Raw genomic sequence first — 16,515 nt, forward strand, 5'->3', positions numbered from 1 at the left:
AGATAGTTTATCAAACAATGTTTAATTATTTTAATATGTATAAATTCCCTTTGAATAGATTGTTAGGATAACTCTAATCGCCGGAAAATATTTACCGGCGTTTCAGTGGGCGTGTTTATACAACAATGCGTATAATTTAACTGTGACTTCGTCGTGAGATGCGATGTCTCTTATAAAGCTTCTCAAATTGCCGTCCAAATTATTCAAAAAGGATGTAATAACTTTTTTAAAATTAAAACGCTACGATCTGGGTGGTAAGTTGTATGAATCATATACTAAACTATTTTTATGCTATTGGTGGACTATTAGCCTAACCCCTCTCATCCTGAGAGGAGAGTTGTGCGCAACAGTGAGCCATATATGGGTTGTGATTGATGATGATGATGAAGAAGACCTACATTCAATTATTTTGAGTTGAATCAAACCCAATAACAAACTACTGGCGGCTCAAGACCCTTTTGTTAGGAAGTCCATTCAAGAGGCCTATAGACCATCCGTAGATGTCCATCAGCTGATACTGACAATGATGACTTACATTATATATTTAGGTAGGTATATAGTTTTTACACTTCCCGAAAACACAACTCGACATTGTAGACAATATTTAGGTACGAGTATTATTTGTTTAAATAACTTTTGTTGTTTAATAAGCGACTAAATGGAATTAAGACAATTATGCACATTTGTCCGCTTCAGTTTTGATGCGATTTAGTGCGTGCACTATCTGTAGTATAAAATATCGTTGAGGGTAGGTCTGTAAATGTCGCAAAACTTATAAGATAAGCTATTAAACCTGCGCAGTTGACCTTGTAACTTTTGAGCGGACTACAGGTTGTGCGCAGACTATATGTAGGCATATTCTTATTGTGTTTTGCATGTTTACGTGAAAGTTATCGACGAAAAGCTTCACTACATAGCCTTGAGACCCTCGGCGTCGATATTTCAACTGCGACAGAAGGTGTGGCACCTCCTCAACTTACCAGATTACTGTGAAGAGATCATAATACTAAAAACTGAGAAGGATCAAGAAATACCACTTACCGATCTCCGTAAAGGCAATGACCCACAACATCCTTACATAATGGAAGTTTGGCTGCCAGGGAAGCAGAATTGTGAGTTACGTTGAATGATTTTTTTATACTAAATCGTTGGTTACCTTCCTTTTGGTTGGTCTGGGATCTTCTTATACTTTGATATATAGTGACGAGTCATCGAACCTTAATAACTTGGTTCAGACCAATACTACAACATTTGTGCCATACTAATTATTGCTCCAAATGGCTAGTTCTAACGATACGTACTATCAGTTTTTTTTCTTAGCGAGCACTTCTTAAAATCGACACAATGAATGGAAATAACGAATCGTCGAACCTGTATAACTTGGTCCAGTGCCCTCCTACAACTTTTATGCCATATTAGCTATTACTTCAAATGGCAAGTTATTCATTAGTCATTTTTGTTTGTTGGCCGGCACTTTCAAAAAAGGGCCCAAAATGAATGATCTTTACAAGTGACTACTATCAAGTTAATTTTCCGTGAGTAGCTTCATCTTGATGAGACGCTCAACTTCTTTAGGTACGATAATTCTTGATTTTGGTAGCTAACTCAGAAATTCGGATGCGTCGGAACGAGAGAAACGTACTTACCACGCAATTTGTAGGACATTGTGGCTGTTGACTTGTTTATTTATCAATTAAGCAACAGTAAAAAAACAGCTGATTAGTAACAACTTTTAATAACCTCGTTAATGATACAAGTTGGGAGGAGGGTAGTTCACCAAAAGTTACTACGTCTAACAACTAGTCCTACTATTAGCGAGAGGGACCTATCTTCAAAATATAACGTACTGAACTTATGACGTAATTATAATTAAAAACCTGCGAGAATATAATATTTGGCATGATACGAATACCTACCTAAACAGATTGCTTGATTCTTGCTCACTCAAAGTCCACATACTAATTCATATTAAGTTTGCAATTATCGCTGCAAACAATCTTGTGTTTAATTTAACACAAAGTTCTTCTAAAGAGTTCTATATTTATAGGTTTATCTTCAATACACAACATGTTGACAATGGGTGATAGCAAAACTGTAAACAATTTGTTATCGCAAGATCATATTGCATCAAACAATAACATGATGGAAGACTATAACTTCAACAAGAAATCTTTCCAAAAGGAGAACTGTAAGATTTTTTTCCGTCTGCTATGAGATTAAATCCTATACCATTACAAATGGGTAATTACTCGTACAAATAAAAAAATACCTAAGTACTTAGAGTTCTCGCCACTGATCCATAAGTTTGTGAAGTTAGCTGCGCATTCGTACTGACGCGAACACTCCCCGCCCGCGCCATTTGTACCGTTATGCATTCATTGCGCAGTCATTTGTTGCTAACTTCACAAACACAATATCTCGTGGCGGGCACTGTACATAAGTTTAGCAATTTTTGAAAAAAAAAAAAAATAAAAAAAATAAAAAATAAAAATAGTTTATTTCAGTAACATTAATCAGTAACAAAAAATAAAAGGCTAGAGTCTTCTTTTAAGAGTTGTAAACTCCTGTGACAGAAGACTCCGCTCTTCCATAACAAGCAGTAATACAATTTTTAAATTAATCATAGTGGGTAAAAATAAAACTAATAAAAACATGTGTGTGTGCGTGTGTGTATGTGTGTGTGTGTATGTGTGTGTATGTGTGTGCGTGTGTGTGTGCGTGAGTGTGTTAGGTTAATCTTGTACTCGTATTATGTAATTGGCTTCAGTAGAGATTCAACTTCTTCATAATTTTGTGTTAATAAGTATTCTTTTAATATTTTTTTGCAAGTATATAAATTCAAAGGATATATATTCAGTTTCCTGTTAATTATGTTATACAAATAACTTGATTGTGAAAAATATTGCTTTCGAGCAAAAGCAGTTCTGGTGCGTTCTGTTTTTGCAACGATATATCTATTTCTTTTAGTAGTAGGCTTAAAAGTTAGGGATATGTGCTTTCTAAGGACAGTATTTAAAACATATAGCTTCCTGACTGAGAGTAATTCCGCAATAGAGTATAATGGTGTAGTAGGGAACATATATGGTTTGAAGAGCATGACTTTTAGGAGAGAACGCTGGGCACGCTCTAGTTCCAGAAATCTTGTTTTAGATGCGCCACCCCAGGCAGTAATGCAATAGGACATAACTGATTGAGCTAATGCTAAATAAACGGTAATTAAAATTTTTTTAGACGCAATGTGCCTTAAGTTTTTGAATATCCATCCAAGTTTCCGAATTCTGTTTGATACTAGGTCAATATGAGAATACCAGGACAAACGGTAATCTAGTATAACACCAAGGTATTTAAAGGTGGACACCTTTTGTAAAGTCGCGCAATGACAGCTGGGATTGTCTCCTATACATGTATGTATTTTTATTTCATATTTTGGGGTTGGTTGGGAACGTTCACAGATAGAAAAGCACATATAGTTTGTTTTACTAGTATTAAGTGTCAGGAGGTTTGAATTAAGCCACTTTGCAATAATTCTGAGCCCATTTTCAGCGTGGTAACGGACATCTTCCCAAGAGTTTCCAGTAAATACAATTGCAGTATCATCTGCGTACGAGAAAATATGTCCATTTCTTATCTTGAGATTGCAAAGTTCGTTAATATACACCAAGAATAGAGTAGGACCAAGAACGCTTCCCTGGGGAACTCCGTAATTGATATTTAATTCATTACTGATGTATTTATCAATCTTGACCATTTGAGTACGACCACTTAAATAGCTCTGAAACAAAGATAATGTTTTATCTCTCATTCCGATAGATTCTAGTTTATGCAAGAGTATGGGGACAGAGACAGTATCAAATGCCTTTTTCAGATCAAGGAAGACTGTAAGACATTTCTTGTTGGTATCCAGTTTTTTTATTATTAGTGTAGTAAGATTTGTTACAGCATCTTCAGTGGATTTTCCTCGCCTAAATCCAAATTGGGATTCTGATAGTATAGCGCGTTGTTCTAGGTAGCTTAGTAGTCGATTGTTAATCAATTTTTCTAGAATTTTTGAAGTAGCAGGGAGTACTGAAATCGGTCTGTAGTTGCTCACATCATCTCTATTACCACACTTATGCACAGGTGTTATGACTGATTTTTTTAAGTATGCGGGAAAAATACCTTTACTAAAACATAGATTTGCAAAGTGCACAATAAGAGGAGTTATTAAGTTATTAGCAAGTTTTAGGAATTCGGTAGGAATGTTATCCCACCCCGACGCGCTACTCGTCTTCAGGCTCATAAGTACTGCACTAACTTCTGCGATATCTGTATCAAGCAGTCCAAAAGACGAACAGTGGGTGTAGGATGTTGTAACTAGCGTAGAAGATTGTTGCTGCATGTTATTTTGGAGAATATTTTTAGCCAAGGATTCTCCAATACTGGCAAGAAAATAATTAACACAGTTAACTGATTCGGTAGGAGAGGACTTAGTTTTCAACAGTTCGGTAGCGTTATTGTTTGAGCTATTTAAGTGTGTAAAATTTTTAATATTCTTCCAGAGAGCTCTATAATTTTTAGACTTGGCTAACTGCTCTTTTTCATAGTTCCGTTTAAGCTTTTTAATTAAGTTATTGCAAAAATTACGATACCTTTTATACACATTTTTTAAATTTTCGTCAGTTGGGTTGTGACGCACACTTTTTTGTAATTTATTTCTATGTCGAATGCAGCGCAAAATTCCTGGAGTTATCCATGGCTTAATAACGCGTTTATTTTTAGGTAGTACTATAGTTCTAGTGTTTTTGTCTAGTGAATCCTTAATTTCATTTGTTAACTTTTCAATTATTAGTTCAGGGTTATTGTAACTAAGAAGGATAGATAGATTTTTATTAGCAAGATTATGCAATGCTTCATTAAAGTCAGTAATAGTTTTCGTTTTTGGGCACCGTCTGTCATCAATATTTGAGAAACATAAAAATACCATAAGGTGATCGGTAATAGTAGTATTTAATACGGCAATAAACGCAGAACGTTTAGATTTTTCTAATTTTAGGAGTATATGGTCTAAACAGTTGTCTTGTCGGGTTGGAAACGAATGGCCAGGAAGCAGACCATGATGAGTAATCATATTCAGGTAATTTATCCTGTTATTGCGTTCGTTAGTGTTTTCTAAGGATTTTGAAATAATATTTATATTTATGTCGCCTGTTATGGTAATATTTTTGTAAGATTTAATTTTTTCTAGATGTAAGTTTAGTGACTGAATGAAGCAGTCAGCATTGTTATTTGACGGTGAGCGATAAATACCTAAAATGAGAATGTTGTTATTTATAGTTAACTGTAAGCAGGATGCATGAGTAAGCTGGATTTCTGTTACACTGAACTTAAGTGAATTCTTTATATACATAACTACACCATCACATTGATTTAAATGAGAGGTTGATACGAAAGATGAATAATTTGTAAGTTGTGGTAAAGGTTTATCCTTATTGAGCCAGCATTCTGTTAAGATTAAAACGTTAGGCTCACTATTTAGTTGTGATAAGACCACTTGTAGGTCATCGAAGTTAGAGTAGACGCTTCTGATATTTTGCGTTATTATAGTAATGTCCTGATTTTTAATACTAGTGTGATTAGGAAGGTCACAGATGTCAGATTGCACTGCTTTAGATATTTCTGCATTGTCTAGATCTGTTTGTGTTAGTGACATATTATCCATAATGTAGTTTAAGAGGACTGAATTTATTCACCATTACAAAATACATTTGTATGTAGTAATACGAAATTCGTTTAGTAGGAAGTATATCTCTACATTGTGTAGTAGTGAAAGTAGGTTCTATGTAGGTGTGTAATATTGTGATGAAGAGTAAATTGATTTTTATGTTAAAGCGGGTAAGTGTGTTAAGAACATATGTGTGTGCTATAGTACACAAAAACATAAAATGAGTGTTAGTTGAACATATGTTAAGCAATGAAATTAGTAACATAATCCTTTTTACAAAAAATATAAGCAATTGAAATAACTTAAGTACAATTACATCTAGTCATGATTCTTGCAGTAGGCGTGAGATTTGAGCTTCATTTTTTATAGTAATTATAGCAGAGTTCTCATTCTTCCTTACATACACTTTTCCATATGATGTCCAACAAAATTTGTATGTCTTCGCCTTCACCAGTTCACGCGCAAGAAAGTAAAGACGAGCACCTTTAGGAGTAAGTTGGTCCGATACAAAAATCGGAGTATCTTCAGAGGTGCGGCAACCCAAATTTTTGGCACACAGCTTTGATTTATGTTTGACATTAAAGTTTTTACACATCTTTAGCATATCAGCTTTTAGTATGGTAGATGAGGTAAAAAAACAAAATACTTGGACAGTTGAGCATCTGAGCCCTTGAAACCTGCTAAAGTCACAGGGGGTTTTGGGCGAGCGCAGCGCCTGATGAGGCCCGAAGGCAGAACCAGAAGAGTTGTGACGACGGTAAGACCTCGGCTTTAGAGGGCTTTTCTGGAAGGGTGTTTTGGCCTGAGTGTAACAGTCCGGGCGCCTCTAAAATCGTGAGTTTACCTGCTTCCAGAAAATCCCTGCGACTCGCTTGATGTCGTCAGTCCACCTGGTGGGGAGTCGACCATCACTGCGCTTTCTAGTGCGGGTTCGCCATTCCAGCACTTTAAGACCCCAACGTCCATTGGCTCTTCGAACTATGTGCCCCGCCCATTGCCACTTCAGCTTCGCAACTCTTTGAGCTATGCTGGCTTTGGTTCTTCTACGAACACGAAGTGTTGCTCTTATAAAGGCAATGGTTTTCGACTTACATTAAATTGGTTTTGTACCTAAAGCTATAAAAAAAACATTATTTTCTTCTCAGCGCACACTACCATAAACCTGTACGACTCCATGTTGCTCAATAAACAGTGTTCAATGGAAAAACAAGATGCCAAAAAGCCTCCAGAGTATAAGAACTCCGAACTATCATGCAAGATGTCATCATCGTCCATATTTTTCAAACTCCACGCAAGAAAGAGCAAAGACAACTTCGTGAACATTCTGCTGAAAATACAGAGTGATATAGCTACGTTAGGCAGCAAACTGTCAGATTTGGAAAATCGGATACACGTATGAATTCTTTAGTTTTTATATTCAGTGTTGCCATAAATAAAACAAGTTATTTTATTAAAAATAATTTTATTTTCTTCAAATATTACATTTTTTTACAATAAATAAATACCTTTAGGTACTATAATAATTTCGTGTCATTTACTTAATTTCGATTTTTTTTACGATTGTATACAAAATATAAAATGTCTGCTAATGTACTGGTATAAAATGTGCTATAGGTAGACATTTGAGGTAAGCACATGAGTTTGACTAGGAAATCTGCTATTAATATTAGAACTAAAAAAAAAATTGGTACAGTATTTTTATTTGTGAGATATTTGTGCACTGGCCTAATCAAACTGGAAAAAAATTATCATATAATTCGATGATTTACTTGGAAGTCCTTAATTTCAAAGGATATATTTTTTATTGCATTTTAAATTGCACGATAATCAAAATATAACTTAACCCTGGTTTTGATATTTAAGTTTGAAATCTAGGGATAACAATAATAAATTATCATCACCACCATTATAAAAAAATAATATATTACAACTAAAGTGGCTATCCGTTTTACATTATCACATGCCACGTAAAAAGAACACTGACAGAGAAAAACTATACACGTAAGAAAATTATTAAGTCTAAAATACGCAGTTGAATTAATTAATAAGTTTTATCTTTTGCTCTGTAATAAAATATTTAACTTGAGATATAAAATAACGTAAATATACTTTTTGCATTGGTGGGAAATCTAGACACACAGAAAAACAAGCACATACGCACTGTGTACTCAATATGCCATCATGCCACTGTGTATAAGACGTTAGTTGTTTAGCCCTCATTCGCACGAGAGATTTTTAAAGACGTTAGAAAAGCGTTCAAATACAAATGCATTCCCAAGTATATGTTCACACGACAGCGTTTTTAAAACACGACGCCTTTTTTTCGAGCAGTGTTGCATTTTCAATTTTGGACGTAGGATTGTTGTTGTTGGATTTAACTTCATACTATATTTGAACGCATTTTTAACGTCCGTTAAAAAAACTCTCGTGCGAATGAGAGCTTACGTGATATCAAAATATTTAGGACAACTAACAGTTAATATCATACGCTGTGAGCTTAACTTATTAACAGTTTTCACAACATTCTCAAAATAAAACAGGTTACAAGAATTGCTCGGTCAATAATTTGTTACTAGTTGTTTTAATGTTCTTTTTACATGACATGACACATACATTAACCATGATATTAGGTATATTACATATTTAAAGCGTCGCAAGCTTAATAAATATATTTGGTTAACATCGGAGCACGTACACAATCTAGGTACAGTCAGCATTAATAATATTGACACATAACAAAAAACGATTTAACTAAATTTACATGGTGTTGATTTTTAAACTCTATTAGCCATATTTATAAACATTGATTAAGGTTTAAACCTCAATTTTCTTCAAAGCAAAGTGAACTTTAAATAGTAGTGATAAGGTTCACTTCACTTTGAAGGCCGCATATCGGCCCTGGGTGTGCTTATTAATATTAGCTATTTAGGTTAAAGTTTACTCGCATGGACAAATATATCCCGTAAATGTAAAGCACAAATAGTGACCACATGTATTTTGTGTTGAGAAACTGTCTTCTTAGCATTGAGCTCTCGTTCTGAAATGTGTAAAAAAAAACATTTAAAAAGTCGGTTTTTTTTATTTGACGACTTGTTAGCGTTTGTGCGCGATATCTTATGATGTTAACATAACAATGCAATCTAACATGTTAATGTTGGAAATGGTACATATACAGCTTTTACAATACATTTTTTATATACACCGTGAAGTTTTCTTCGTCTTAAAGCGAAATCCCACATAATGTACCCAATGTATATTATCCATTAGTGTTATTATCAAAACAAAGTACATTCAAGGAGTTACGATTATAACAAATTTCAAAAATCAATTATTTTAAAACATCCTGTATTTTCAAACACCTACCTATTCCCCGCGATGCCGCTATACGGCTCGTCGGTCACTTTAGCCTAAACTAGGCCAAAATTCAATGACTTCATACTTTCGAAACAGAATTAAACAGGATGTAGGTATAAATATTTTTTCATGGATTAGATTTTTTTTTTCGCTAGCGTGTGAAATTGCTTGAGGTCATTTTAAATATTGTTAAAGGAGTTCTTGTATTGGACTAATAAACGTCGGGGCGACTTACAAACGGTAAAACTGGTACGGTGTATATTTGAAATGGTGATAACACAAAAAAATACCCACCTGTGTTTGTTGTGTGCTATGTGCCATTGCGGGTGGGAATCATATTTTCGATGAAAATATAACAAATAAATATATGGATTTAAATAATGAAAACCCAATTCAAATCGAATCTACAGTTTTCGACATAATCGCAGGCATACATACTGATCAAATAAATTGAATAAAGAACTTCTTTTTGGACTCAGTTAAAAACATAATTCAGACGAACAAGGTCGCGGTTATTCATGCTCACTTATATATTATAATAAATAAATATAATTAACTATAATATGTATTCAATGCGAGTACATCACTCGACTTCCTTATATTCTGTACGTCATGCATTTATTTCCTCGTACCAAAAACGCAAGCATATTAATCTCACCTACCTATTATATTATCATGTACAAAAACATATTTACAAAAACAAAATTTTAAAATTTTAAAAAATCATTCTGCTGAAAATGTGCCAAATATGGTTATTTTTTTAATTAGATTGATATTTTATTGATATTTTATCCAATAAAAAACCATTAATACATTAATTTAAACTGCGTAATAAATTATTTTTTGCAAAATAAGCCATGAACATAAAATTAAAGCTTATTACAATGTCAAATAAATCGTCTTGAATTACTCAACTGATGGTAAATGTTTGATATATTTTTAATATAACCAATAACCCATTACCCTCCAAGATACAAGTTGGGAGGAGGGTCGTTTATAAAAAGTTACTAACCAGATCTAGGGATCATCTGTGTGCATCTTTTTAAGGAAACTACAAAAAAAAATTCAAAAAACCCACGGATTTTGAAATTGCTTTTTTTCTCGGTCGTCTTTAGTGCCGAGCAATTCTGCTTAAAAAGCTTTTTGGCTAACCCAGGACTAATTAAATATGGGGGTAGGAACCACAAAAATCACTTACCTTATATTCAAGTTTGTATACACTCTCCGTACAACATTTGGTCATCACCATGAAACCGCACATCCTCTCCTGCATGCCGAGAGAGTACTCTATGCTGCGTATCAGATCGTTAGTCTTCAGTACCAACAACGCCTGTCTGTCCACATGTTCCAAACATTGGGTGACGTGGTGCAAAAAATTTGGTAATTCGTTTTGAAAAACTGTTTTCTGAGAAAAAAGAAAATTAAATGTACCTACAACTCAAGTAAGTTAGGACCAATGTTTCTAATATTTAGATTTGTGGATTTGTGTCGGCCCCGAAAATCGAAAATAATTAAATTCATCATCATCATATCAGCCGATGGACGTCCACAGCAGGACATAGGCCTTTTGTAGGGACTTCCAAACCCAATCCCTGCGACTCGCTTGATGTCGTCAGTCCACCTGTTGGTCGCCATTCCAGCACTTTGGGACCCCAACGTCCATCGACTCTACGAAATATCATCAGCTCTTATAACTACTATAATTAAATTACTCGCTGATAATGTAGTAGATATAAATCAAAAAATGGATAATATTAGAAAGCTATCAAAAAAAATCACACATCTGAAAAAAAACCTTCTTGAAAAATGATATCAGACAATAAAATAAAAATAAATTAATGCATAAAATTGAGTAGAACTCAGAACTACAATTTCTTCCTAGGGTATTGTGAAGTTTAGGTGCTTTTCTTTTCCCCCTTGTACAATAAAAAGTATTAGTAAAATATTGGGCTTTACATTGGGGAAAAAAAACAACTAAATTGAATGTAGTCTAGCCTACTGTCTTGCAAATCTTAATATATAAATGCGAAAGGTTCATTCATCACGAAATCTCGAAAACCATTTGACGTACAAAGACGAAATGTGGTAGGGAAGTAGTCTATAGTTATTAGGTGTCCACTAAGAACGGATTTTCGATAGGGCCGAATTAAAGAGGTCTAAGGGCGGACGAAGTCGCAGGCGTCCGCTCTAGTATGTGATATTTGTATGTCATTCAGTATTGGGTCAATAGGCAGCATAATAAGAAGCATAAATAAATAATGCAAGTCACCACAACTATACAAATTCTATACTTAATAAGTTATACTTAATACAATGAACATCATTAACAAATACAATACATATAATTTACTTGTAGTAGGATGCAATGATACAGAAATCATTTGTCATATTTTTAGCAATATTAAAGAGCAGATTTTTGTATAAATTATTATTATTATTTTGATAAAAGAAAAGTACAAAACTATTTTTTTAAGATAAATGTATTTTTGAGAGTAAACAGATATTCTAAAAGTAACTCACTAATATCAGAATCAGAATAGAACATAGGCTTTAGCCATGTGGCACTTATTTTCTCTTTCTACAAACGCTAACGCTTCGAAAACTAACAAAATGTATGCGAATGAGTGATCCGATCGACAACTTGGTCACGTGACCTTTCGATAGTGAATGCAATTTAAATACATTTTTTAATTTTCGAAGCGTTACATAGCGTTTGTAGAAAGAGGCTGAAAAACGGCCAAATCGGTTTAATAGTTGCGGCGTTACAGAGTAACAAACATCTATAAAAACATTCGCGTTTATAATATTAGTAGGATTTTTCAAATACTTACCTCCTTTGATGATGGCTTGGTTATTTCTATGCCTTTTATTATGGCATCCCACGGCCTGCCAGTGACCATGCAAGCAAATAATCCATACAGATTTCCTTCTATCCCCAATTCTTCAGCATGTACCCTCATTTGGTCTTTATTTCTCGATATTATTGAAAGCCATAGCTTTGAATAGTGGTACCGGAATTTGTCTGTTAGTTGCTAGAAATAAATAAAGTCTAAATACAAAATCTCATACATCAAACATTTACAACCAATATTAAATTTTTCTTCTACAAACAGGTGAAAAAGCTGGTAGGTCAAAAATTGTCACTTTCCCTCCTGTGTTAGTGCTTGTTCACGTACCACACGCGGACGCGGGCGCGGTGTACTAAGCGAGCTCGTGTCCTATATACAATAATAAAGATATGACAAAAATTTTATAGAATGGCATGGTGAATTTCGTAATTGATTTGGTTCTGAGGGTAAAAGTGCGTGAATTTATCTAACGTCGCGAGTTAATTGAGAGTCGCTAGTTTGATTCAATGTGAACACACTCAAATACTTGAATATACATACATTTTATTTATTTATTATTGTACAAAATATGTATTAAAATTAAGCCTAACCATGATGCAACAAAAACCACAGTTGGTTTTACTGTGCACTGGTTATTATGATTTAAACAATATTAACAAAATTAAATAACAAACAAAAAGAGAAAAGAAAAAAAAAACAGAACAATCATTAGCGGGTAGTAAAATAAACAACATAATTATTGTGTGCTACTGCGACACTATACAGGCTGTCACAAAAAATATTTCTTAAATTTTTGCCTATGCACGTTCGTAAATATAGTCGTATCTCTTGGAAAATTTTTGGCCGTGTCCGGAAGATCGTATCCCTACATATACATATACATGCATACTATGATGACTGTTTTATGTTTCGCGACCGCGTCTGCCAGTCAATGTGAACAAGCACTTAAGATGTTAACATATGGTTTAACATAATATTCTGTAGGTACAACCTAAAAACTTGCTACCTAAAATCAGCTTTCTACTAAAATAATCAACATCCAAGTTATTCTATTTTGCACACTTTAAACTATGCAACAATAAGTGAAATTATTTACATGCTTTGATGAATCTTGTATAGACATATTCCAATAATTGCAATAACTAATATGAGCGAAACCATAAATGCTTAAAGTGGTAAGTGACAGTACAAAAGTGTTTGTGTGTATAAAGAAACTGAAGTTAAATTATTAAAATGAATATAATACCCAAAGCGAAATGTTACTTTAAATCCTTGACTCCACTCAAAGACACTCCTCCTTCTGCTAACTAACCTGTAGGCATATTTGTGATGAGATTCATACTTTATATAATTAATATTGTGTATACTAAATTTGATATGAGTCAACTGTTTCATTGAAATAACTATGTAAGATGATTACAAAAATTAAAATAGGATGAAAAGGATTTAAGTGACATTTCAATATAGGCATCAGTCTACAACAGTATGAATAATCCTAATAAAGCTCTAATAGATTTCACAACTTACTGCATACAAACCATGATCCAATAAATACACGGTGACATCTTTGTCCTGGGGATTCTTTTTCACCAGGATGTTGCCAGGATGTGGGTCGCTGTGTACAAAACCGGTCACAAATATCATGTGCGAATACAGATCACCCAACTTTGTACACAAGTCAGGCCTGCTTATATTGTGTTTCTGTAACAATGTGTTATCAGTTATAAATAACCCAACGTTTTTTTTTATTATTCTTTACAATTTAGCCCTTGTCTACAATCTCAACTGATGGTAAGTGATGATGCAATCTAAGATGGAAGCGGTCTAACTTGTCAGGAGAAGGTTGAAATCCACACCCCATTCGGTTTCTACACGACATCGTACTGGAACGCTAAATCGTTCAGCCAGAGCTGGACCAATTAAGAAAACCTCAATCAGCCCAGCCGAGGATCGAACCCAGGAACTGTCTTGTAAATCCCGTGCATAGTACTGCGCCACTGAGGTTGTCAATTGCTCAACTGTCCTTTACTGGATGATTATCTCATATTTAGCTCATCAACACTATGAAACAAAACAAACAAATAACCCTAATGGAAAGTATTTCTGTTTGTTTGTTTATAGCAAATAGACTATGAAAATACTGAAATGAATTAAAACATTCTTTTACCAATGAAAACCTACATTATCAATAATTAAACAAATAGAAGTTAAAAATAGATGAAACAATTAAATTCATGGGTATTGCTCAACCTTGGAAAAGGTACCTTTGATAACGAAAATTAAAAATCTAATGACATATTTATCTATGACTTATCTATGGACATTGATGGATAGCTTAGTTTTAATTTTTAATATAGACCAGGTGCTGTAAAGTATTGAGTGTGCATAATTTGAGGATCATATTCTGTACAGATTACAATTCTGCATGTTACCAGGAGGTTTGTTGCTTTATTATTTTGTTATATCCTACCTCCTTTGGTGTCGAGTATATGGACTGAATGAAGGCTTTGTATCAGTTTTATTGCTTGTTTTATTAAGAATCACCAATTTTTTGTCTTGATATTATCACACTAATAGCTAATCTATTTAAAAAAACACAAAAAAGTTAAAAACAAGCATTTTTACAAATGTACCTACTACTAAAACTGAATAAAACCTAGTCTCATGTTCTACTAAATATTCTATATAAAAAAAACAAACAAAAAAAGTAACAGTTGATTGTAATGAATTCAATAGTTTAAAAATTCTGTTAACTTACATCTATATAATTAACATCATTGACTTGACCCCCATTGACATACTCCATCACTAAAACCCTCTCTGTACTGTATTCCCAAAAAATTTTTGGCACTTTAAGCCAAGTGTAGTTTTTGAACAAATCCGCAACTCTCTCAGCGTTTTTCCCTTCTTGCAAGAAGTCCAACTCTTTTGCAATATTCTTTTTCGTCTCTTCGATGAGCCACTGCATTTGAAAATCAGGAAACACCCTCGACATAACATTTATAATGAACTCCATCCATTTCAAGTCAAAACTAGTATTTTTCCTCACAAAATGATGTTGTACTTTGACAGCCACTTCTGATCCGTCTTTTAACTTTGCTCTGTGGACTTGTGCTAATGAAGCGGTGCCTAAAGGTTCAGGGTCAAATTCATCAAACAATTCCTTTGGCTGTGGGACAATAAAAAATTATATTTAAGATAAAATTACTTATATTCAAATAAATTTATTCCAAGCAGGCCTGTAAATTATTACAAGTAACTTGACCCAGCAAGGCAACTCAACAGTTATTTTACTACTCTTTAATTACTATTATATACAGCTTGTGTGTGACCCAGGTGTCAAGTTAATGTACAGGAGTTATAACTACTAATTTAATAAATCATGAATACTGAGTTGCATTATCAATATACAAGTTAACTTTTTAATGTTCTAGTTTCTACTTCACTTAACATTATTTGCTTATGAAATAATTGTGCAATACATACTGTAACATGTTTTTCATATATTATCACACTAAATTTTAACACAGTGCATAACATTTACTCACATCTTGTTTAAGATCCTCTTTTATAACAGCGTACAACTCTTCAACAGTATTCTTAGGAGCATCTTTGTGTAAAATACGCATAGTCTGTACATACTCATTGGGCAGCAAATAGTCTAGAGCACCAACATGCTGACCAACTTTTATGTACACACCTCTGTTGGCTTTGCATAATTTAAGCAGTTTCTCTGCCCCAATTTGGTGAGCTTCACTTTTGACTGCCAAATATTCTTTGGAACTTTTATCCCATTCCTTGCTATACAGCATCGACTGATAAGTCCTGCCTATGTCAACAGCAGTGTACGCAGTTCTGCTAAGCCTTACTATTGCTAAGGAATCAGCATCATGATATTTAAGAGCCACAACACCACTTCCAATAGTCACGCCACTGAATAGTGAAAATTTAATGAATCTACTTATGTTTCTTGACATCATAATTAGATCGATTTTACCTTATCTTGGAATAGAATGGTACATGTTATTTAAACTTTTCTAATTAAGAGTTTTGAACTTGAACTAAAGATGAAGTTCTAGCAAAATTCAACATAAACCATAGTCCATAAGTCACAACTGACAACAACAATTTGATTTGACTCACAGATTATTACGAATTGATTTGACTTATCCAGACCACGAGTTGTACTCTACTCTTTGACGTCAACGTCCTCTTATACCATTAAAAAGAAAGGACCTGCCTCGTAAACCGTTACCCCTCTGTCAAAGATCAAGAATCAATGATCTAACTCGTTTATACAAACTGTTGCTATAGAATCGATGTTTCATTTTTGTAATCGTAAAAGATGGAGTAACGTTTCATTTGTAAGTATTTCTAAATAGTCAAAGAAACCAGCAGACAAGTTGGTCTGAGATGAAACGTGAAAGACTATGATTTTGAGCATGATGGTTGTAATCATGCCATGGAAACTTAGAAGAACGTGAAATCTTTATGAAGCAGCGCCATCTACATCCTAGATTTAAGATTCCAAGATGTTTTTAGAGATTTAAACGGTGTAAATACGGAAAAAAACACCGACCAAAAAATAAAGAATTTTTTATCCTTTTAATT

The 16,515-nt window shown here is 33.8% G+C and overlaps 2 protein-coding genes across 2 annotated transcripts; one reads left to right on the forward strand and one right to left on the reverse strand.

Moving 5' to 3' along the window:
• The first annotated feature begins 163 nt into the window (after window positions 1-163).
• Window positions 164-7,161, forward strand: LOC112057924 (uncharacterized). The gene is made up of 4 exons (XM_052885132.1): window positions 164-214; window positions 854-1,112; window positions 2,048-2,188; window positions 6,847-7,161. The coding sequence occupies exons 1-4, from the start codon at window positions 164-166 to the stop codon at window positions 7,098-7,100; spliced, it is 705 nt and encodes a 234-aa protein (XP_052741092.1). The 3' UTR covers window positions 7,101-7,161.
• LOC112046309 (aarF domain-containing kinase 1) lies at window positions 7,144-16,031 on the reverse strand. Its single transcript, XM_024082919.2, has 6 exons — window positions 15,453-16,031; window positions 14,663-15,073; window positions 13,432-13,605; window positions 11,887-12,087; window positions 10,254-10,460; window positions 7,144-8,738 (listed from the first exon to the last, which is right to left on the reverse strand). The coding sequence occupies exons 1-6, from the start codon at window positions 15,882-15,884 to the stop codon at window positions 8,619-8,621; spliced, it is 1,545 nt and encodes a 514-aa protein (XP_023938687.1). The 5' UTR covers window positions 15,885-16,031; the 3' UTR covers window positions 7,144-8,618.
• Window positions 16,032-16,515: the final 484 nt, after the last annotated feature.

This window comes from Bicyclus anynana, chromosome 13, assembly GCF_947172395.1.
Source record: "Bicyclus anynana chromosome 13, ilBicAnyn1.1, whole genome shotgun sequence".
NCBI classification, from domain to species: domain Eukaryota; kingdom Metazoa; phylum Arthropoda; class Insecta; order Lepidoptera; family Nymphalidae; genus Bicyclus; species Bicyclus anynana.